Below are 21,064 nucleotides of genomic sequence, written 5' to 3'. Positions count from 1 at the left end.
CGCGCGCGTCACTTTTGGCGCGAAATGTATCAACAGAAAACTTAATACACATCTGAGCTGCCGTTTTGAAGTTTACTTAGCCATCGAAAACTATCTTGGAGGAATCAATTTTGGGGAGAACACACCACTGCCACTTCACATTATTAATGGCCAAATTTCCACAAAATACAGATTGAAACTGAGAATTTCCTCATTCTTCGAGGAAAGGTAAATTAATAGAGTTCTCTAGATCGCGCTAGAGAAATCTGTTTGAGAATATTCCCAGATTATATGCGCTTCAAACCAATCACAATCATTAAATTTGCTAATTTTTTTATCAAATGCGTAAAAATCACCTTCACTTCAAGTCAAAAAGAGGCCTTCTTTTACAAATATTGGTTTTTATTAGGATGCGACAGTAAGTGGTTCCACAGCCTGAAAAACAACGAAACCTCCCAAAGATGGCTGCTGATCCGAATCACTTGACGAATATTTATGAAACCTCTCCACTGATGAACGACTATTGCACCACATTCACAGATGATCACAACCAAAGGTAGGTAGACATCTAATCTAAAAGCATCCTGGCTTGCCGAGAGAATGCAATTTTACACTAATTTAAGAATGTAAAACGATTATTCAGATTCAGAATTTGATTTTCAATAAAAATGGAATGTAGCTCTTGTTGTAAATTGAAACTCCGACGAACAGAAAACAAAATACATTTTTGGGGAGTTTTCACACTGACCAGTGCACAATCTTCAAGGGGTTAAAAAATTGAATGATCGAAGTTGTAGGAAATGCAAAGAGGGTAGGACGACCAAACACTGAGTGGCTTTGAAATATAAACCTGTCACAGACCATTAAGGTTTTTTCCTGTCAGTTTTGCATCGCTGATATATGTTTATTATTGTTAGCTTTCTTTTCCTTGCAAATCAGAATGGTTGTGGGGGAAAAAGATTAAACGACTGATCCCTACACACAAGAATGTGTTATTTTTGTGTCTTGTAACATTATTACAACAATATTTTTGTTCGATTTTCAAATAGCTATAAGAAAATAGCTGACGATGTTGAAAATACTCAGAAGGTGGGGCACATGAATCCCATGTCAGATGAGGCCATGTCAGTATCCAGCTCTACAGATGATTCAGCTGCTGCCGCTGCGGTGTTCCGACATCTAGGTAAGAAGATGTAAAATATTTCTAATCAAATAGCTTTAAAAATGCATATTTTGTCTTTTCACTTCTTCAAAACAATCCCAACTCTTTCCTAATTTTTGAAGCAGCACCTACTGCCTTCGTCGCTAGGTTCTCTGATTATTTGATAAATTTCTTTATCGATTAATATCGTCATTACCGATTTATCATTATCATTATCACCGTCGTTATTATTATTATTATTATTATTATTATTATTCGCAGTAGTGCTAGTATCATTATTTTTATTCGTAGTAGTACTAGTATCTTTATTGCTATATTGCAGGAATAATACAAATTGACAAAATATATAAGCAGACAAGAGGATGGGATTTCGTATGACCTCGTATGCTCGCTTCCATTTAACTTTTCTTTTGAACGACAGACGATTCAATCCCGCCGGCCCTTAATGCATGTCCTTTGCATGTCCTGTAGGTTCCTGAAATTACAGAAGGACAGAAATATAACATTTTCACCATTTTTGAGAAGCGTTTACACTTCATTGATTTTATTTTTGTTTTTACAGATAACTTTGTGCGTGAAAGAATAAACGGAGAACTTGAAAAACTTAAACATAATGTGCATAGAATCCTGTCCGATCAACAACAAGATTTTGCGCGAGCTTTTGGGCTCCATGGTGAACTTTCTTCTTCAAAGGCAAGTCTTAAAGTTCGAGACATTTTATAACAAAGAAAACACTCGGAAAGCAGAAGGATTTATCTCTGGAAGAAGTTTGTAACTTGCATTCTCATTTCTCCCTTTCTTGAAAAGGTTCTAATGACTGTTTTCTCCGTCAGTCACACCACCCTTTGAAGGAAGTGAGGTTCAGACAATGGAATCCTGGTAAAGAGAACCCCCAAAAACATATTTCCCCTAGCAGTATGGTGGTCGAATATATACGAGATGAAGCAGGGCATTCACTCGGTACAGGGGAGTTGATCCACTCTTTAATCTTAATACCAGTACACGAGAAGGGCCTAACTTATCTAGGTAAAATAGTTTTCAATGAAGATTGATGAAAAAGGAAAAAAGTGCCGACACGCGTAACAATTGGCAGAGCTTGTCATTTAAGTTTCATCTGTTCATGCTGTTGCAGACATTGGCATCCCATGTCGTCCCCCAAAAAAACCATAGCGATGAAACAAGCTCAGGTTAGTGAATCGACGAGTTGATTATCTCTCCATAAATCATAATTCATAATCATCGTCTTTGAAATTTTCTGCTTCCTTCATCAGGAGGTACACATCATTAATGACTGCAGTTTTCCTTCCTAACAGATGGGTGTCAGTTTCTGACGGAGGGTGACTCTGATTGTGATGCTGCAGTAGTTACACAGTAGGTGGCTTTTTAAATAATACACCTTGGCTCATTTCCTTTCCGCTTATTGTCGTTTTTTCCTTGTTCCTACTGGGATAAATAAGTTTTTATCTTTATGGAATCAATGAAGTAGGAAATGCTGAGTTCTGATTAATGCATGTTGTAGTAAGAATTGATAATGTGTTAACGACGGTATTTTCGAACTCTATGGTGGTGGCTTCCATAAGGCTGTATTGTGGTGAACCGATCTTTCTTCACTTATCAACTAAAATTAAGGCGCGAATATAATACACTTTTGTGAAAATTTGACTCAGAATATGAGGTGTGAGAGCCTAAGGGAAGGTCACCCCCCTCGAGAAACTGGAGCCTAAGTATCCTAATGTGGCTTGAGATTAAGTGTCTTTATTTTAATAATGGCTTCTTACTCTTATTAACTCTGTTTTATGACTATCAACGGTACGATATATTGAAAAACTGACTATATTTACTTCTTTTCTTGACAAAATCAGATATGACTACAGTGAACAAATATGTCCCAACTGTAATTCCTGCCTGGAATCAGCGGCTTCAGAGAATCCGAGTAAAGATAAAGAAGAGGAGGAGAAGATAGCTATGAATTATTTGTTACGTTTAATGATAGCTTCTTCGAAATTGGGCAGTGCATTAAAACGAATAGAGTATCGAATGTAATGTAACAGTTTAACAGTTTGAGGTTCCAATCACTTTGCCGAGTCTTTCAAATCGAATTAGACCTAATAAAAGCGTCCCAACAAAACTTCATATAACTCTATTTCGTCTGCGGCAAGGTTGAATACTCTTAAGTTTTAATACCTCTCTAACATTATTTGAGAAGCTGTATACACAAAAACTATATATTTGTTGACACACTCCTGGTTGTAGGTGGCACCTGCGGTATCCTTTTCTTCTTTTTCCCGCTGTTTTCTGGCCTTATTACTCCCCGAGACAGATGATGAAGGTTACATAGATGAGCACTCAACACACAGCGCCCGCGATTTCCTACCGGTGATTCCCCTGGTCTGTCTAAAGCCTTAGACGTCGTAGTGGTTTTGTCATGTGAGAAACGCGCTCTTTTGGACGTCCTTAAAATGCTGGGTGCTAGTTGGTTAGCTGGTTTTGCCCTAACAAAATTAAGGATTCTGAATTTGACTTCGTCGTGTACGAAGGTTGCAGGTGTAAATGAAATTTCGACCCTTCGATCGTCATCAGGTAAACATGTGATCCTAGCACTATCTCTCTTGATAGCCAATTGAAACGAATCGAAGGGTTATGTGTGACTGTTTTTAAATGTTCAGTTAACAGAAATATTAGAATAGTAAAGGTTAGGAGCATTTTTGAAAATGAAAGCGGCAGTATCTCATGTAAAGGATCGTGACAATACCGTCTACAATATTCTATTAGAAAACCAATTTTATATTTTCCTCGATCATGACAATGGTTTTGTTAAAAAATGGTCTCTTAAATTGAAACATAAAGGTATTTCACTAATTTAAGTTCTCTGCATTATTCCCCAGCTTCAAGGTTAACTAGTCAAGTTAGCAAAGCTATGACTACTAAATCTTCAAAGCCTCCGAACATCCTTATATATACTGGAACTTATGACACAGAAGGCAGGAGGTTCACTGAAGTTAAGAGGGCACTGTCACAAGTTATAAATCTGCATAGCTATGTAATATACAGAATTTATGAACAACAGCTCACCACCCATCCATGGGTCGAAAACACTGCTCTATTGGTTCTAGGAAATAGTGACTCAGTGTCATCAAAAGTTCAAGAAGTGTTTTTGAAGTATCTTAAATGTGGAGGACAGATTCTAAGCCTGTGTAGTCCATTTACGTGTCAAGTTGTCAAAAAGCCCTTGGATGAATACCAAGAGCCATTCATTGGATCCTTCATAACAAATCAAGAAGTAGTCTCTGAAGTGAAGCTCCATTTCTCTGCACTTTGTCAGCCTTATTATTTTGAAGGTGAGCAGTTCTGAGTAACTTAAACCCTTATGTTTAAAATACAAGGGATTGATTTTATTTTTTTTTCAATAAATACAGGTGAGAGAGTGAATATTATTGCAGAAGAAGAAACTTCACAGCGACCAGTTATCATTCAGATCTCCGAAGGTTCTGGAAATGCTGTGTTTAGCCTTGTTCATTTAGAGTCACTTGCTGATAATGTAAAATTAGTCAGTCTTGAGCAAGACACACAGAACTTAAAAAGCTTGAGAGAATCCAGTGATGCCAGAAGGAAGATGTTGCTGCATATTTTAAAACTACTAAAATTGAGTTTTAAGCCTCTGAAAGTGCCAGAACTGACTCCACTATTCCTTCTTGGAAATGAATTGGTAAGCTTCTTTTCATAAAAATTTGAGAGAAAAGTAAGGAAATAAGATTAAAAAAATTATTGCCTTGTAAGTCAAAAATTTTCCCCCTTGCTTTTCCACTGACATACTATGACAAAATCAAATAAATTGGAAATGGAGTACCCTGTAAGTCTTATTGTGAAAATAAAACTATTAACTAACTTTCACCTCGTATTATAAGAAGACATCAAGCATCTGACCAATATGATATTATAAGTTAAACCTATTCCCTAACTCCTACTCAATCTGCCATGGAAATATCTCTATCTTTACCATGCCACTTATGCTTGCCCAACTTTCTCCAAATAATAACATTTTAAGATATATTTCATGTAACAATCATGGTTAAATGCTATTTGTCTCTTATAATTTAAAGGATAAACAAAAACTTATGCAGTCTTTAAGATCATCACTGGAGGACGGCATCTGTAAAGGAAACCAGCTCTCACTACACTTTGTGGCAAGTGATGAAATGCATATTCCAAATGTCACAGAGGAGAAATTACCAGTTATCTGTCATGAGGAAAACTCCAAGGCTGTTTCTTTTAACTGGAGCACCTACCAGAAATACTTAAAAACTAAAGTTTTGGGAAAAGTTGTCTTCTACACTGATGTAATCACATCCACACAAACAATCTTTGATTGGTTAGTATTTGTCATCTGTACCAAGAATAATGCATTTTTTAATATGAAAATTAAAAGTGCTTTTCTTGAATAAGCTCCTCCTTTGTAAAAGTGCTTCTTGAAGATAATGGCTGACCTTCAACAGGCTCAGAAGTTAAATTATTCATGAAGTGCCATGCATAAGGTATTAAGTGTGGATAAGTTTTCTAAGTACACCTGTTAAAAAGCAGGCTCCTGTCTCTGGACAACTGAAGTATCCTGAAACAGTTTTCCATGTTTTATTGCTCAAAGTCATACTCTATTCTCACTACTCTTTGTTTTTTCTTTTTTTTTTAAATTTTATTTTAATTTAGGAATTATACCTTTACTTCAAATATCCCTGAAGATGTGGGGATGGTTGTTGTTGCAGGACAGCAAGTTAAAGGCCAGGGTAAGCCATGTGATAATCTACATGATAAAATTGTGTGTATCTCATTGGCTGAAACAAGTCCATTTTTCAGGTAACACGAGTGCAAATTACAAATAGCATGCATGCTGTCAAAATTTCATCTCTGTTAACTTTCTGTGATGCTTTTTTTTCACATACTAAATTATCATAAAGTCACAACATGATTCATGTGCTGTCTTTGAAATATTTACTTGTGCTTATGAACACTAAATTGCACTCAAAACCATGTTGTTAACTAATTACAAATGTTAGTGAGCTCATGATAATCTTAGCAAAATCTTGGCATAAACAGTTTGAGGGTACACCTCATTTGATCTGGATTCTTAAATTTCCATTATGATAGTAGTTGTTATTATTATACAAATGTATCGAATTGAATGGGCTTAAAATTTCCCCTTTGGTTAATAATGTAAGTAGAGACCTAGTGTATTAATTAACATATATGTATTAATTCTTATTTCATCGATCACAGATTGCATTTGTGTCAGCATATAAATAAAACTTAATTTTTCTGCATCAAACCACAGGCCGAGGTGGAAATGTGTGGCTGTCTCCATCTGGTTGTTTAATGTTTTCCCTTCATGTTAAAATTCCATTTGCATCCAACCTTGGTAGAAGACCACCCTACCTACAGCACATTGCTTCACTGGCTGCTGTGGAGGCAATCACATCTCAACCAGGATATGAAGTAAATACATAACACAGCTGCTGATAAATACACTATGACAGAAAGAAATGCTGAATTGGAGATGATCAACTATTTGATGTGGGAGGAAATAAGTACATCTTATCTTTAGAACAATAACAAACTTGATATTCTGGCTGCATCACAATGAATGCAATTGAGGGTGAAGAAATCATTGTCTTCACAAACCATTTATCCCTTTTTTTTTCAACTTTATCTGAAGTTTAAAGAAATCTGAACCTGAAAATGGAGATTGCTATTTTTGTTTAGAATATTTATGGTGGTTTGAACTATTTCATCTTTTGTTTCTTAGTTTTAACATTTAGGCAAGGGCTGAGATGCCTGAGATGTTTTTAATATTTAGAAATGTGGATATTACTGCAGAAGTCATTTGACTCACAGTATGTTTGTTTCTTAACAAAGGATATCAACATCCGCCTCAAATGGCCAAATGATGTTTATTTTGGCAATAAGATTAAAATTGGAGGTGTTATTGTGACATCATCAGCAACAGATAACATGCTGAGTGCTGTGATGGGTAAGTGTTGCTGTGTTTATCTAAAAGTCTACTTTCATTGGTAGCTCCAGTTGGTCAATTTTCGCAATCCAATTAAGTGCTGAAGAGATGTATCCATCAAAACACTTTCCCATTCATAGGTACTACTGTAGTTTCTATATGCTGATTCTATTGTCCAAGCAAAATACAGTAATATGTAGCCAAAGGGTCAAGAAAAAAAAATGGTCTGGCTGATGAACCTCAAAGTTGGTTGATTTGGCCACTTAGCTCACTAACTGTTCAAAGTAAGATTTGAAACTGACAACTGGAATATCATTTGTTGGAATACAATTTGTCCAATCTATTTGATCAAAAGTTTTTCCTTGAATCACGACACTTCCAAATTCTGTCAATTTAAAACAGAAGTTCAGGCTAAGGTCATATTGACTAAGGAATTAGTGGCATTCTTCATTAAATTATTGTTTTTCTCACTGAGGAATGGGAATTAACATCAGCAACACAGAACCTACCATCAGTGTTAATGAGATCATTTCACAGTATAATAGTGATCGTGGGACTGACCTAAAGCAGCTGACTATGGAAGAGATGCTGGCAAGAACAGTCAACAAAATAGAAGCCCTTATTGAGGACTTCCAGGAGAATGGTTCTGCACCTTTTCTGAAAAAATACTACAACCGCTGGCTTCATAGGTATGTAATAGGATAATTTTTGTTAATTATATTGTATGCTGATGGCTGGTCAATAGTGCATGATATATGGTCACTGTCAATTTGGTATCAGACTGAAAATATTAGTCACATGAGAAGGGTAAATTTCACACCAATGTAAAATTTGTATTATTGATGAGGGATCATATCATCTAGGTATCACACTGTTAACTGCTGATGTTTTTTTTTCAATTTTACAGTAGGTGAACTAACAGTTCAGAATTTTTTTGTCATGTTTTGATCTGACTTACAAATTTGACCCTTTGAGGATCTTACCTACCAGTTATTATAATTAATGCTGAAAAATAACTGCACAATCAAACTAACATTAAATACTATCAAATGGAACAATGATTGGTTCTAAAGACTGAAATTTGTTCATTTTAAACTTGTGTAAAGTAAGTATGCCAAGTCATATGACATACAAGATAATGTAGTTGTGGCAAATAAATTTATAATGTCTCAAATTTTAAAGTACCACTTTTCAAAGACAAAATAGTGCCAACATATACACCCTTAATTGTAAGCCTGACCCCAGTTGTTTTAAGGGTGGATAATGCTATCTACTGGATAAATCTCTATATCATGGATAGTGCAGTATGGTTTGTTAACATTTATCCACCCAATAGTGATATATCTGTTAGATAACTTTATCTGCCAATTGAACAACAGGGCCTGATACTTTAAATTAAACTATGTATTCTTGAATCTATTTTCAGTGAAGTGACTGTTAACCTGTCAGTGAATGACATGAAAGACAAGGAGGAAGTGATGATAATAGGACTTGATGAATTTGGTTTCTTATTAGTGCAAACCAAGTCTGGTAAATTATTATCAGTACAACCAGATGGAAACACTTTTGACATGCTGAAAAATCTAATTGCCATGAAAAATGGCTAGCAACATCAATCAACTTTAGGCTTGTACTTCTTTTTTAAAATTACAATTGTTTGATAGTTGAAATTTTACAAGATTTACTGTACTAGATGGGAGAAGCACCTTGGATTTCAAGAGACAGTGATGTGCCATAAAACAAGATGTATTAAATTTATTAAGACCTTTAAACTTGGCTCACCAAGGTTGTGTTCAAAAACAAATAACTCATTAAAAAAGGTTCTCTGTTAGACCCTTTAGAATTAAATTTAGTAGACTAATTTTTAGTTTGTTTGACCCATCTGTAGTATTTTTCTAGTCATGTAAGCTGTGATAGTTGAGTATATTTACATACAGCTCTAGGTTTTTTTTTCAAATTTTATACACTTCAAAAATATGGAATAAATATGTATGAATTCAAAGTAATATAAGCTGCAGTTCTCAAATTCTAGGTATTCAGCTGAATGAAGTTATTTAAATATATAAAATCGATCCTTCTTACAATTTGAAAACTTTTTAATTAAGAGAAATTGTTAAAGAGAAAAATAGGCTACTTCTGAGCCCTCGCTTGGAATTGAGTTAAATCATTTGCTTAAGCATGACAGGCTTTGTGCATCTGAAGGAACAGCCTGTTTTGTTGTAACATGTGATGTACTTGCTTCAGAGTCTTGCTTTCATGTACTATACATACTTGTGTCAGTACTTTTGGGAATAAACTCACTGAGGTTTCATAGCTATTTTAGGTCTGCCAAGGAATATGCTATGGCAGCAGTAAGGAAGGGATCCCATCACAATTACCAGTTATACTAACTGGAGGGCACACAGCATCTGAAAGGAAGAGTCTGATTCAAATACGCCCCATGTTAAAACTTAACAGAAAGTGAATGCTGCAAAGGTTAAATCAAGATTGATCAAGGCTTTCTTTGTTTGGGAGATCAAATACTATTGGTGGATGAGACGGCTGGTACTGGATTGTTACTGATGAGGCATTAACAAATGTCGTAACTCCATCTGTAGTTATTCCATATCCTACGGAGTACAATTGAAAAATGTTATTCTTACATCTGTGGACTAAATGATTATTGAATGTCATTATATTAAAAAAATTAGGTTAAAAGACGTATTCAGAATTTAACAATTATCACATCATTTATTCTGCTAATGCTCAAAACATCAGCTTAAGAAACTCTCACCAGTGGCCATTTTAATTAATGTCACCTCAGTTTATAAAACCAAATTATCTTGTAATAACCTCTGCCAATACAACAACACGGTTTCTTTAGAAACTTACTCCATTTATTGTGTTTGTTTGTTTGTCAAGGTTTATGAAAAAACCCTTAACAGAATGAAGCCAAACAGACCATAACTTTAAGGGTTTCTTATATGATAAACCAAATACTTCAAAATTTTTTGCTTTTTCATCTGCCTATTACAATAACTGAGTCATACAAATTACAACCTGAGGTTATGTTTTATATGATGTTATATACCTTCATGAATATGTCCAAAAATGTGATACTTGGGCTTGACGCGAGACTGTATTGTGTGTAAGAGATTAAGACATCCAGCTCTTAGCTTTGAAACTGCAAGATCACCATGACCTATAAAGAGTAAAGTAACACTTTGAGGCTGAGAAAACAGTGAACACTTTGTTTGATATAATAAGTCAATTAGTTACGGGAAAATTAGATGACTGTGCAATACAGTTCAAAGCACAAGTAAAAAGCTTCACACTTAAAACTAATTACTGGAATGGGTAACTTTGTGGTATGGTTTTCTCACACCTGTGGCTTTTTCTTTGGGACACAATAGTATTCCACCAATATTTCTTGGACTGGCTTTTATGGTTTTTTGAGCTTCACAGAAATGTAGAGTGATAAGGGAGCTCTTATTGCTAAATTATCACTCAAATAATGAGTAATTTTAAGTGGCCTAATCCTTGAACCCCTGAGAGTGACAAGCATCTGATTTATTCCTACAGTCTCACTGCTGAATCAAGCATTAAGCTTGTAAGGATAAAGGAAATTATTACTACAGTGAAGCTGAAGAAGCTTTTGATTGTCAAACAAATTTTCCTCATCAAAACAAGAGAATATGTGATGAGAACAGTATAGAGAATAGGCACACTGATGTAGGGTGTTAAGGATTTGAGCAAACTACAGTACCTAAGGGTGGGCCATGGGTCACAAGGATATCAATGCCATCTGGGATTTTGTTCCATGTCTCCTGCATTGACTGACCACGAGGCTTCATAAAGGCCCAGTTGCAAAACTCAGGTGACCTAGAATTGTATCAGAATATAAATCTGTTGTAGTAACTAAAGAAAGTATCTAAGGCAAACAAAGCTTGCACCTTACTTATCGCCAGTTGAAGGAAAATGAAGAGAGGAAATTTAGAGTTAGAAATACAACAAGGTAAAGCAACATCCAAACCTAGAGATCTCTCAATCTCCAGTTGATTCTCTCCCAAGAAAATTCCTCTGATGGTAATAATGTACATGTAAACACCTATACTGCCCCTGTGCTGCCAAGCAGGACATCAGATGTGGTGTCATGTAAACTAATGACAATTACTTTGAATGTATTCATGCATGTTATGACCCATGTAATGCTTGACTCCTCAAACAAATTTGGTGTAATTAATGTCCTAGGGAATTATCATCAAGGAGCTTGTTTTGTTAACACTTGATAGACACCTGAGTCACAAAAACCTGTATTTGAAATTTAAAAAAGCTTTTCAAGACCGGTTTATACCAAGCCTCTCAAGAAATGTGCTCTACGCCTCTTTTAACTCAAGCCTCAGTATCTCACCATGGGGAGCCATAAATTCGAAATCCCCGCACAGTTATTTCCTCGTCTTCCAAATAAATGCAGTTTGTAAGTTGCTTCCGAGTTTCCTCAGGTTCCTCTCTGATCCGTGTGAAGTTTGACCACAGAGAATCGTAGCTCTTGAGATCAAACGAAATGTCATGATTACCAGCGATGACAACCTTGTGAGGATGATTGAGTGTCCCTAAAAATCTGTTGAAGTGGATCACTTGATCACGGGTTCCACAACTGGTGAAATCTCCTGCGTGAATTAAGATATCCCCATCGGGAATAGCATGTTCCATTCTATCCGTTCTGTTGTGTGTATCTGAAATGCAGACAAATCTTGTGTGCCCAGGAGGCTTTGGGCTTCGTATATCATTTAGCTTTAGCCTTTCTACAACTTGAGATGACTCGAGAAGATTCCATGCAATTGTCGGACGATCCACGTATTTTTCGAGGGCATGTTCCACAGTAACACCTCCATCTTGCTTAGCTTTCGCCTTAGCCAAAATCCTCTTCATTGAAGTTTAAATTACCGTCAGTATGTCCAAAATTAAATATTGATTACAACTAAACTTCTGTGAACTACTTAGATTCTTCCGCCCTGCGTGAGCAAAGTTTCAGCAGGCGCAGGCTATTGGACCGCGGGAGAATAGAACCAGTCTGCGATATTTTGACCCCAATCTTCTTGATTGATTATTCAACACGGCCACTTCTATTTAGCCGTCTGTGCGTGTAGGCATCACCCTCATCGTGAGTGCTGTATTTGTAACATTTCCTCATATATCATCTGATTTTGATTCAGCATTATGCCCGCAAAAAAAGCACCAAAGGATACAAAGGACACTCAGGCTGTGGCCAAGGGTGCGGGAGGTTTCTCCGCATTTCAACTGCTCATATTTGTGATCGCCACTTCATCTATGGCAATGAATTTTGCCATGATCTACGGAGTTATTCCTTTACAAGGTAAATTTCGATACATCCCTCCTTTACGCATACGAACTATTTCTTAGATGCAATTTCCCTTTGTGTTCCTAAAATATGGGCATCCACTTTTTTCAGCGAATTAATACAGCAGTGCACGCGAACAAATGGTCGGCCCACTAGAGGTTAAGGAGCCATGTAGACAAATGAAACTTTATCCCTGTAGTCTAAAAATCTCTAAAACTTACGTTAAATCTAGAAAGATCCTGTCCTAATTTGCATCCTTTTTTTTTTATTGTATTTTCATGCAGGATGCGATGGTCCCCCTGGAAAAACCGGAGAACGAGGTATGGAACATTTGCATTTATTTCCTAAGAAGATAAATTAATGTGTGGTTTACGATGAGAGGTATGCGAAGCTTTTGTAGTTATTGTGATATTATGACACTAAAATTTCCTTTTTATTTGAAATCAGGACCGGCTGGTCCCCAAGGAATGCCTGGAGAAGCGGGTAAGTGATTTATTTCGTGGGCCCGTTTGTTTGCGCAAGCAGCCTCTCCTTTATCATATGGATTTCTCAATTCAGAGTTTTAACTGGATTTCAATTTACACTATTAGATCGAGACTTTTATTCCTTGCTTTCTTATGAAATGGTGATCCTGCACAGCTTGAGTCGAAATCCTTTGTTTCGAGAAGAACTAACCGGCTTCGATGCTTTTATTAACCGTAGAATTACCGTGAGATGTCACGCATTAAAAACGCTTTACTTTAAAATTAATGTAAATGACACTGAATTTATTTCAAGTCGAATAACAACCCCCAAAGTTAGAAGAAGAAGCCAATCAAATGACAAACGTGTCAATTAAAAACTTTCATCAACAAGTTGCGATTATGCGCTCTAAAAGAAACCTTCGAAAACCGTTCACGCAATCTTCATTGTGTCACGAACTCTACGATTGTCAACGTGGCACTGGCAAGCTTTCTGCCTAACTATCGATTATCAATGCCATATTGTGCTCAAAATGGTATTAATAAAGCAAACAGTGAAACTTAAACTAACTTTATATTAATATTTATTTGAAAAAGGACTTTTTGCAATAATTTTCTTTAATGTATTTACAGAACGTGATAAATATTGACTTAGCCGTTCCTTAACCATGTCAATGGAATATTAATTTGTAGCGAAATCTAAGATTAAAAAAATTGTAAAATGTTTGAGTTTATTGTAAGACTGGCTTGATATTTTCTGATGAGAATTATCTACTGATCTGGTAAAGTATACTTTAAAAAAGTGAATTAATAAATAATTCTTAATTTTTTTGCAACCTTAAGAAAGCAATTTTTCTGTAGAAAATTAAATTTGATATAATTTGATTTACTCATCTCCCTTTGAAAGTGAAATCAAATAAATACAATTTCCCAGTCTGAAATGTAACTAATCTGATCATTCATTTTAAGTTGTTCATTGCCATGAGTATTTCAACCCAAAATTAAACACTTTTAATTCATAGGACTGATAACTGTATATCAACCACTCTTTATGGAGGCTAGTGAATGTTCTTCCTTGACACATCTTGTAACATATGATGAAAGCTAATACCCTTCTAAAACAATACAAGTCAGGGTTAGAATTTCATAGCAGAAAAATAGTTTTTTGTGATACCTAGACTTCCTGAAACCTTTCAGGCATATGTAGGTTGACTTGTTGTATCTCTTTCACTGCTTACGGTGATTCTAAAGGGATTTCTCCTATATTTTGAAGCATAAATATGTCAAATTTGAAGTATGGTTTGATCAAACACCAAATTCTTGGTACTAAATTCAAAACATAGTGAACAGAGTTGAGAACTGAGTTTGACATCTTGGAAGCTAAAGGTTAATATATTCTTCATAATATCTAGAAGAGTTTTCAGACTTTTGAATAGTTAATTTTTTGGTTCAAAACAAAGGGCTAAGAGTTTTGGTGATTTGCTTATTATTTATTATTATTATTTTTACACTATTAAGCTTATCTCAAAGTCATTTTTTTGGCCTTGTCTTTAATGAACCAGACTGATGGAAATGGAAACTTTATACAGGTGTCCCAGGCAAAATAGGTGAGAAAGGTGCCCAAGGGGATCCAGGAGAGAAAGGTGACAAAGGAGACCCTGGGGAACAAGGCTTCAAGGGGGATACTGGACCCAAGGGGGATGAAGGACCCCAGGGGGATAGAGGGATGCAAGGTATTCTGTCGTCTAATATTTGGTTACATGTTTGGATAAAAAAAATATTCCAAAGGTGGCTAATCTTTAAAAAGAGATTATTCTATTTTTCTCTATTTTGTAGACATAGCAGTGTTGAAAAGTTATTTTGAAAAATATGTATTACTTTTGCATAAGGGAGCTGCTAGAAAATATAACAGAATATTATCTTGCTCTTCTTAAGTTCTTAAAATATTTTCATATATAAATTGGAATTTATTTTATAAATAATCCACTGTATAAAGGATAGATAATCCACTTAAATTAACTGTCTATCAGACAGCCGAGTTTTGACAAGTCATAATATTTAATGTTAAGTACCATAAAACCTTGAGTGTAACTATCATGTTAGGAAGCACCTAACAATTAACATTAAAAAGATAAAGCTCAAAAATATTTTACTTGAAAGCCAATGATGGTCACATAGAAACCTTCCCTATGGAACATTTGGGGATACTTTAGGTGCACGTGGTCTAACAGGTGAAAGGGGTCCAAGGGGACTTGCAGGCGAGAAAGGAGAGACAGGAGCCCCTGCTGAAAAGGGACCCCAGGGTGAAAAAGGTCCCAAAGGGGATGTTGGAGACAAAGGTACTCAATCTGTAAGATTTGAATAATTTTAAAAACTCATTAACTTTAAAGTATTTTATCTGCTTTTTTGTGTTAGTTAAACTTATGATTTAAAAGCTGTCAAAAATTTAAAAATCCTTAAATAATAAAATTAAAAGTCTTCTGTCACCTCTTATACTTGTTGTTTTATAAAGTCTTTGAAATGAGAGGTGCAAAAGTTAAAACTGAATTCTATTGCTAAAAGGTTCCTTTTTGAAGATATTAATGACTCAGAATATAACATAGATTGGTTCTGCTTATACTTCAAGTTTTTCAAGGAAAAAAACATTCTAGTTTTAGATACCACATATTGTAAAAAAAAAAATAGCTGCATGATCACAGTTATAGCAAAAAAAAAAAAAAGGCCTGTATCGATTTGCCCTTGACTCATAACCAGCACTCAATTCCTCCATTTTTTTAAATACGTTTTTTAGCTAGTGTAAGTCCTTTGATGGTAAGTATATTAATGAAACAGCCTGTTTTGGCAGTATGATGTAATCCACTTGAGGTTCACTTTCTCGTATTTTATTTATTGCCACAAGCATGGACCCAATGAATTACAATGTTCATTGTTGTGACCAATCTCCATTACTACCATTTTTTTCTCTTTTGCTGTGAAGAATTCATTATTTTTACAAGATTTGGGCATGTTTTGTTGCCAGCGCTCTATTAGTCAAGAAAAAATCATGTTGATGGAATAGATTTGGTTATTTTTAATAGAGTTTGTATCATTGTTTCACATTAATTTCTGCAATAGAATGTCTGAAGGCAGTATTTTTAATCTAACTGAGTTGAAGAGTAAGTGACCCATCTCAGTAAGGTTCTTTACCTTACTTTCAAGCATGTTTTGATAATGCCCCTCAATTGCAAGAACTTAGTGAGGTACCTTGTTGATATCATGTTCTCTATGATGTTATTGAAGGTCCAACTGGTCAGACTGGCCCAGCAGGTCCTGCAGGTCCACAAGGGGAGAAGGGTAAGTGCATTTATTTCACCATATATAGTAATGTTACTTGCAGACCGGAAAAAGTGATGTGATTGTTAGCCTGTGTACCCAAATTATACATGCCACATCTTAAACGTGTCTTGTAGTTTACCACTGTTTGCATTGGTATACACACACTATTGAAGATAGTTTATGTTAGAAGATGAGAAATTTGAATTTATATGAATCATAATAACAAACATGTCAGAAACATACAGAGTAAATAATCTTCTTATTACATAATTATGGGTTTTAAAATGAGCAGTACCTACAAATACACCCTTAAATTTTGGCTTGGTCAGGTATTGATTTTTGTTTTTTCTTATTTTCTTTTCTACATTAGGTAACACAGGTGCAGAAGGGCCACAGGGTCCCCAAGGTGTGTTTGAAAAACCTGTTGTTGTTTCTTTTAAAGCCCTCACCACTGTATTTTTGAGCTGTTGTAAAGGAAATTTAGCTAGCTGCAACTCCACAATTTTTCTTCTCATTTGTTCAAGTTTGAACAATTGTTGCAGTGGGCAACTTGGGCAGTGTTCTCCATTATTTTAAGCATGACAGGTAAAATAAATTTTCAAACTGGTAAAGCAATCCTTTTACCTGTTGAATTTTCAAGAATTCCAAGTAATTTTAAATAGTAATAAGAGGTACTACAGGCAGTAAATGTTACTGGTTACTGCCTGAAAAGGAGAACACTGTTGGGATATTAATAATGAAGTGACAAGCGATGAAATAGTGGTTAGGACCCTTATTCCTTGAACTCCTAAGATTTGATTGTTAATTCTCCCTTCTAACTGCTACACATTTCCTTGTTAATTAGTTTCAAGAATTTTGGTGTTAGATCAAGATAAGAAATTCTATGTGATACTTCTGTAAGGCAGTAATTCTTAACTAACTTACTTAATATGTGTGTGCGTGTGTGTGTGTGTACGTGTGTGCGGTCAAAGTTAATTACCATAAGTACATATTGTAATTCTAATATAAGATTAGTTATTTTAAGTGAGAAAGTCTGACTTGTTATAAGCCTCGTGGTTTCTTTCAGGTTTTCTCGCCATTTATTTTCTGTCATCAATTTTCTTCATTTTTTTTTTCCATCTATAAATGTCGTATATGGCAAATAAATATTATATTGTATATTATTGTATTGTATTGGAACTGGATAATCTATGGATATTATAGAGAGAAGTTACATATTAATCACTTCTGAGAGTTGAAGGGTCACAAATTATCATAATTATTTACCAGTAAGGTGTACTGCTAATATTCTCGAAAGCATCAATACCATCATTGCCCTCAGGTTGTATTTCTAATCAGCAAATCGTTGGTAGACGGAGAGCCTTGGTTGGTGTTATTTCTTGTTGCAATTTTGTTTCTGGATCTCTCTCTTTTTTTCTTTTTTTTCTCTTTTCATTTGCATGATTGCTTTTTATTACAGGGCTTTCAGGAGAGAGGGGACTGGATGGATTAAATGGAGAACCTGGTAAGATGATCCTTTAGACATGAGAAAGACTTACAAAATTTGTTGTTCAAGTTACCAGTATTTAGGCTGGGTCATGACAAGTTCCTTGTGTGAATCATACCTAACTTTCCTGTGCTGTAAGAGGGTCCAAAATAGACTTTTTCAATCCCACATCCTGCTGCTACTTTGTATTCCATTCTGCCATCCCACCACAATGAACATTTTCATCCTGATCCCACCTGGTTAAACCCAAGTTTCCCTAGTGTACCACTGTAGTGTCTAAAAATGAAGAAGTATGCCACAAAAGGCAGCCACGAAGGCGAACAACAACAGTACACACAGTACACGTTTCTTTCTATATTCTTCCCGCGCTCACACTTTCCCGGATGTATACTTTTACATAAACAACCGCTGTCCTAGTATACTACAACCACCTTATTTAAACTGATGGGCAAATTGAAGCCTTTGCAATACTGATAATGTACTCTTTTTTATGGAGAAATACAATAAATTTCTCAAGCATATTTAGCTGGCTTAAAAGAATGGTTGTTCCTTGGCGTTTTTACCGGCAGGCTTGAGGACTGAACTAAGTGGTCACTTTTAGTTAGGTTACTATTTAATATTTGATGAGGCTAGCAATTTTGATGGTGTTGCTGTCATAGAAATTGCTCTGTTGTAAATGAACCAACCAGAGAGTCAACATAGCTTTTGACTAATTTGTCTGGTGAAGGTTGTGATTAAATTGCATCAGATGTTACCCAAGAAAAAAATGAACATGTAATGTTAGTTAATCATAGGAATTTCATGTATTTTTACACACGGTTTTTGGGGAAAGCAAGTAAATAGTTTTTTTTTGTCTCTTAGGTCATGTGACTTGCAACTTGAGCTAAATTATGATCCATCCTAAACCTGTCCTATCCCCTATCCCTCCTTTAGACAGAGCATATCCCATTCTTGCCTTCCTATCTTCATTCTGCATTTTGCCTTAAAATTTCTTATCTCCCACATCCCGCCTTGTTTTTAAGCCTCATCCCGCATCCTGCCAAACCTATGTTGGACCCTATAAGGGATCATGCAGCCATCCATAGAGCATATGCAGGTAGTTTGAATATGAAGTCTAAACTCTATTGCCATTTTTGCTTTAGGAGCTCAAGGCCCTCCAGGACCTCAGGGTCCCCAAGGGGAACAAGGACCTCAAGGGGAAAGAGGCCCCCAAGGGGAACAAGGTGTGGCCGGTCCCCCAGGGGAGTTGCCTGTACCACCTGATCAAACAGGAACACAATGATGTAGTGACAATTTCTTTAAAATTAATGTGAGTCAAGCTCATCTCTTCATAAGTTATTGAGTGGTACACTTTAAATCTTTTGAAAAATTGTCTGGTGAAACCAGTAAATGCATATGATTTGGTCATTACAACCCAAGTTGAACAATGGAAAAGAAAAGTCAGCTTGAAATTTGCTTAGCCCTTTAACTCCAAAGATCTCATTGGTAATTCTCCTTACTGTGTGCATACAGTTGTTATGATGTTAGTCTCGAGGATTTGGTTTTGGATCAACTTATAATCCCCTGATTGATAATTTCTTGATATTTTGATCACTTGTCTGCTTTGTATTGTGTTGATATTGAAAGGAGAAATTCTGTCTTGGTCAGTCATGGGAGTTAAAGGGTTAAATTTTCACATAATCTGCCTGGCTTGTATTCCTAGGTTTAGGCCATGTACTGCATATCTCTGGAAAGATTTTTAACAGTTTTTATTTAAAAAATATTGGATTCCTCAAATTTAACCCTTCTAAGAAAATTGATGAATATACACCTTATGTATAGAAACATTTGCTGCCTTTTTCACAAAGGAGATATTTATCCATGAGTGATTCTGATTTCTTTCCTGTTGCAGGATAAAATTTTGAATACATCCACTGATCAACTTCAGTTGAGATTCTTTGCTTCTTTTTAATACCGGTACACATGAATGAGCCACATAAATATCTGAAACTCATTCATATCTACCTTGACAGTCTCTTTTTTTTCTCTTCTTTTTGTCTTTGCTGTTTTTTCCCTTTATTTTGTTTATTTCTTGGTAACAGGTGTGTGGAGCATTTTTTTTATGATTGTTAGACTGAATTTGAAATTTTTTTAGTATGAGACTAGTTTAGGTCTAGAGTCAAAAAGCATGTAAATGGTTTTGGGAAGCATTTCGTGCAGAACATACAGCAAAATTTTTAGGCAGTCTTGGTGCAAGAATTCAAGACTTGCTGGAAAGCAACATGTTGATGCTTTTGTGATGAGCTCAATATTTAAATACAGTTTAAGTTATAGAGTGTTTTTGTCTAGCGCTTTTATCAAGATGATGATGGTGGAAAGAAGGCTTAGATACAAATATTTTTATTTTTCCTGAACTTTACTAAAATTAAAGTAATTCAGCCTTTTCCACCAATCACATTACCATTCCTAGACTAATTAGACTCCATTTTGTATGAAATTTTCGAACTTTTTGTCAGACGTACTTCTTAGCTAGAAATACAGGTTGTTAATTTTCTTTAATGAAAATAAACTTGTAATGTTTCAAATGTGCTTTGGGAGTTTGTCTCTTAGTATGAAGTCTCGCGTGAATAACCTTGTAAAAGAAAATTATGTTTTTTAAAAGTCATCGTAATTTTTGGTCGCGAGAAATAATGCTTATGGTGTTTCGTAAAAGTAAATAAAAAGATTTATGGCGGTTAATGATGCTTAGTGACGGATATATTTGATAACAATAAATGATGGTAGTTGACAGTGAATGACGCTAAGTGACGGCGGATGACGCTTAGGGAAGGTAAATGACGCTTAGTGACGGAAATGATTTTTGATAACAATAACTGATGACAAGTGACGGTGAATGAAGCTTAGTGACGGTGATTGACGCTTAGTGACGGCGAATGACGCTTAGTGATAGTAAATGACGCTTAGTGACGGTCAATGACGCTTAGTGACGGTAAATGACGCTTAGTGATGGTGAATGACGCCTGGGTGATGGTCAATGATGCATAATAGTGGTGGGTGAGGCTTATTGACACTGAATGCACCTATAGACTATAGATGATGCTAAGCTGCGGCAAATGAAGCATAATGACGGTAAACTGCACTAAATGATGCTAATGTGCCGTGAGTGATGTTCATTGATTTAGGATGCCAACTGACGGTAATTGGTGGTTAGAGACAGTGACGAAAGCCAAGCGACGGTGTATAAGGCTTGCTGACAGTAAATGACGCCCACTGGCGGCGAATGATGTCCATTGCGGTGAATTACGGTAGATCGATTGATGGTTCATGATAATTAGTGACAGCG

The 21,064-nt window shown here is 35.6% G+C and overlaps 4 protein-coding genes across 5 annotated transcripts; 3 read left to right on the top strand and 1 right to left on the bottom strand.

Moving 5' to 3' along the window:
- The first annotated feature begins 10 nt into the window (after positions 1–10).
- On the top strand, positions 11–3,274 carry LOC113671785 (uncharacterized). The gene is made up of 7 exons (XM_089180972.1): positions 11–207; positions 389–535; positions 1,029–1,162; positions 1,704–1,846; positions 2,274–2,328; positions 2,455–2,512; positions 3,004–3,274. The coding sequence occupies exons 2-7, from the start codon at positions 441–443 to the stop codon at positions 3,182–3,184; spliced, it is 666 nt and encodes a 221-aa protein (XP_089037098.1). The 5' UTR covers positions 11–207; positions 389–440; the 3' UTR covers positions 3,185–3,274.
- Positions 3,004–9,142, top strand: LOC113671831 (biotin--protein ligase). The gene is made up of 9 exons (XM_027188090.2): positions 3,004–3,721; positions 4,027–4,479; positions 4,558–4,847; positions 5,242–5,510; positions 5,843–5,919; positions 6,465–6,625; positions 7,046–7,160; positions 7,615–7,828; positions 8,566–9,142. The coding sequence occupies exons 1-9, from the start codon at positions 3,601–3,603 to the stop codon at positions 8,744–8,746; spliced, it is 1,881 nt and encodes a 626-aa protein (XP_027043891.2). The 5' UTR covers positions 3,004–3,600; the 3' UTR covers positions 8,747–9,142.
- On the bottom strand, positions 8,201–12,175 carry LOC113671830 (metallophosphoesterase domain-containing protein 1). The gene is made up of 4 exons (XM_027188089.2): positions 11,530–12,175; positions 10,885–11,000; positions 10,210–10,320; positions 8,201–9,748 (listed from the first exon to the last, which is right to left on the bottom strand). Exons 1-4 carry the CDS (start codon positions 12,048–12,050, stop codon positions 9,621–9,623), a joined length of 876 nt encoding a protein of 291 aa, XP_027043890.2. The 5' UTR covers positions 12,051–12,175; the 3' UTR covers positions 8,201–9,620.
- A 38-nt stretch (positions 12,176–12,213) lies between these two features.
- On the top strand, positions 12,214–20,306 carry LOC113671837 (uncharacterized). Of its 2 annotated transcripts, XM_027188095.2 has the most exons (10): positions 12,232–12,495; positions 12,765–12,800; positions 12,928–12,963; positions 14,531–14,674; positions 15,155–15,280; positions 16,221–16,274; positions 16,627–16,662; positions 17,716–17,760; positions 18,885–19,051; positions 19,634–20,306. In XM_027188095.2, exons 1-9 carry the CDS (start codon positions 12,339–12,341, stop codon positions 19,022–19,024), a joined length of 774 nt encoding a protein of 257 aa, XP_027043896.2. In that variant the 5' UTR covers positions 12,232–12,338; the 3' UTR covers positions 19,025–19,051; positions 19,634–20,306. The 2 variants fall into 2 exon arrangements, with proteins under 2 accessions (XP_027043897.2, XP_027043896.2); XM_027188096.2 differs by lacking the exon at positions 15,155–15,280 and having other exon boundaries at positions 12,214–12,495.
- The last annotated feature ends 758 nt before the right edge of the window (positions 20,307–21,064 follow it).

Source organism: Pocillopora damicornis, chromosome 8 (assembly GCF_964200805.1).
Source record: "Pocillopora damicornis chromosome 8, jaPocDami1.2, whole genome shotgun sequence".
Taxonomy (NCBI): Eukaryota; Metazoa; Cnidaria; class Anthozoa; order Scleractinia; family Pocilloporidae; genus Pocillopora; species Pocillopora damicornis.
This window is presented reverse-complemented; position numbering and strand designations above follow the sequence as displayed.

Coding starts and splice junctions, on each gene's coding strand:
- LOC113671837 (XM_027188095.2), top strand. CDS start 12,339: ATGCCCGCAAAAAAAGCACCAAAGGATACAAAGGACACTCAGGCTGTG. Junction 12,801..12,927: donor TGGAAAAACCGGAGAACGAG/GTATGGAACATT, acceptor ATTTGAAATCAG/GACCGGCTGGTCCCCAAGGA. Junction 16,663..17,715: donor AGGGCCACAGGGTCCCCAAG/GTGTGTTTGAAA, acceptor TTTTTATTACAG/GGCTTTCAGGAGAGAGGGGA.
- LOC113671830 (XM_027188089.2), bottom strand. CDS start 12,050: ATGAAGAGGATTTTGGCTAAGGCGAAAGCTAAGCAAGATGGAGGTGTT. Junction 11,001..11,529: donor CGAATTTATGGCTCCCCATG/GTGAGATACTGA, acceptor ATACAATTCTAG/GTCACCTGAGTTTTGCAACT. Junction 10,321..10,884: donor GACCCATGGCCCACCCTTAG/GTACTGTAGTTT, acceptor TACTCTTTATAG/GTCATGGTGATCTTGCAGTT.
- LOC113671785 (XM_089180972.1), top strand. CDS start 441: ATGGCTGCTGATCCGAATCACTTGACGAATATTTATGAAACCTCTCCA. Junction 2,329..2,454: donor TAGCGATGAAACAAGCTCAG/GTTAGTGAATCG, acceptor CCTTCCTAACAG/ATGGGTGTCAGTTTCTGACG. Junction 2,513..3,003: donor GATGCTGCAGTAGTTACACA/GTAGGTGGCTTT, acceptor TGACAAAATCAG/ATATGACTACAGTGAACAAA.
- LOC113671831 (XM_027188090.2), top strand. CDS start 3,601: ATGCTGGGTGCTAGTTGGTTAGCTGGTTTTGCCCTAACAAAATTAAGG. Junction 5,920..6,464: donor ACAGCAAGTTAAAGGCCAGG/GTAAGCCATGTG, acceptor ATCAAACCACAG/GCCGAGGTGGAAATGTGTGG. Junction 7,161..7,614: donor CATGCTGAGTGCTGTGATGG/GTAAGTGTTGCT, acceptor TTTCTCACTGAG/GAATGGGAATTAACATCAGC.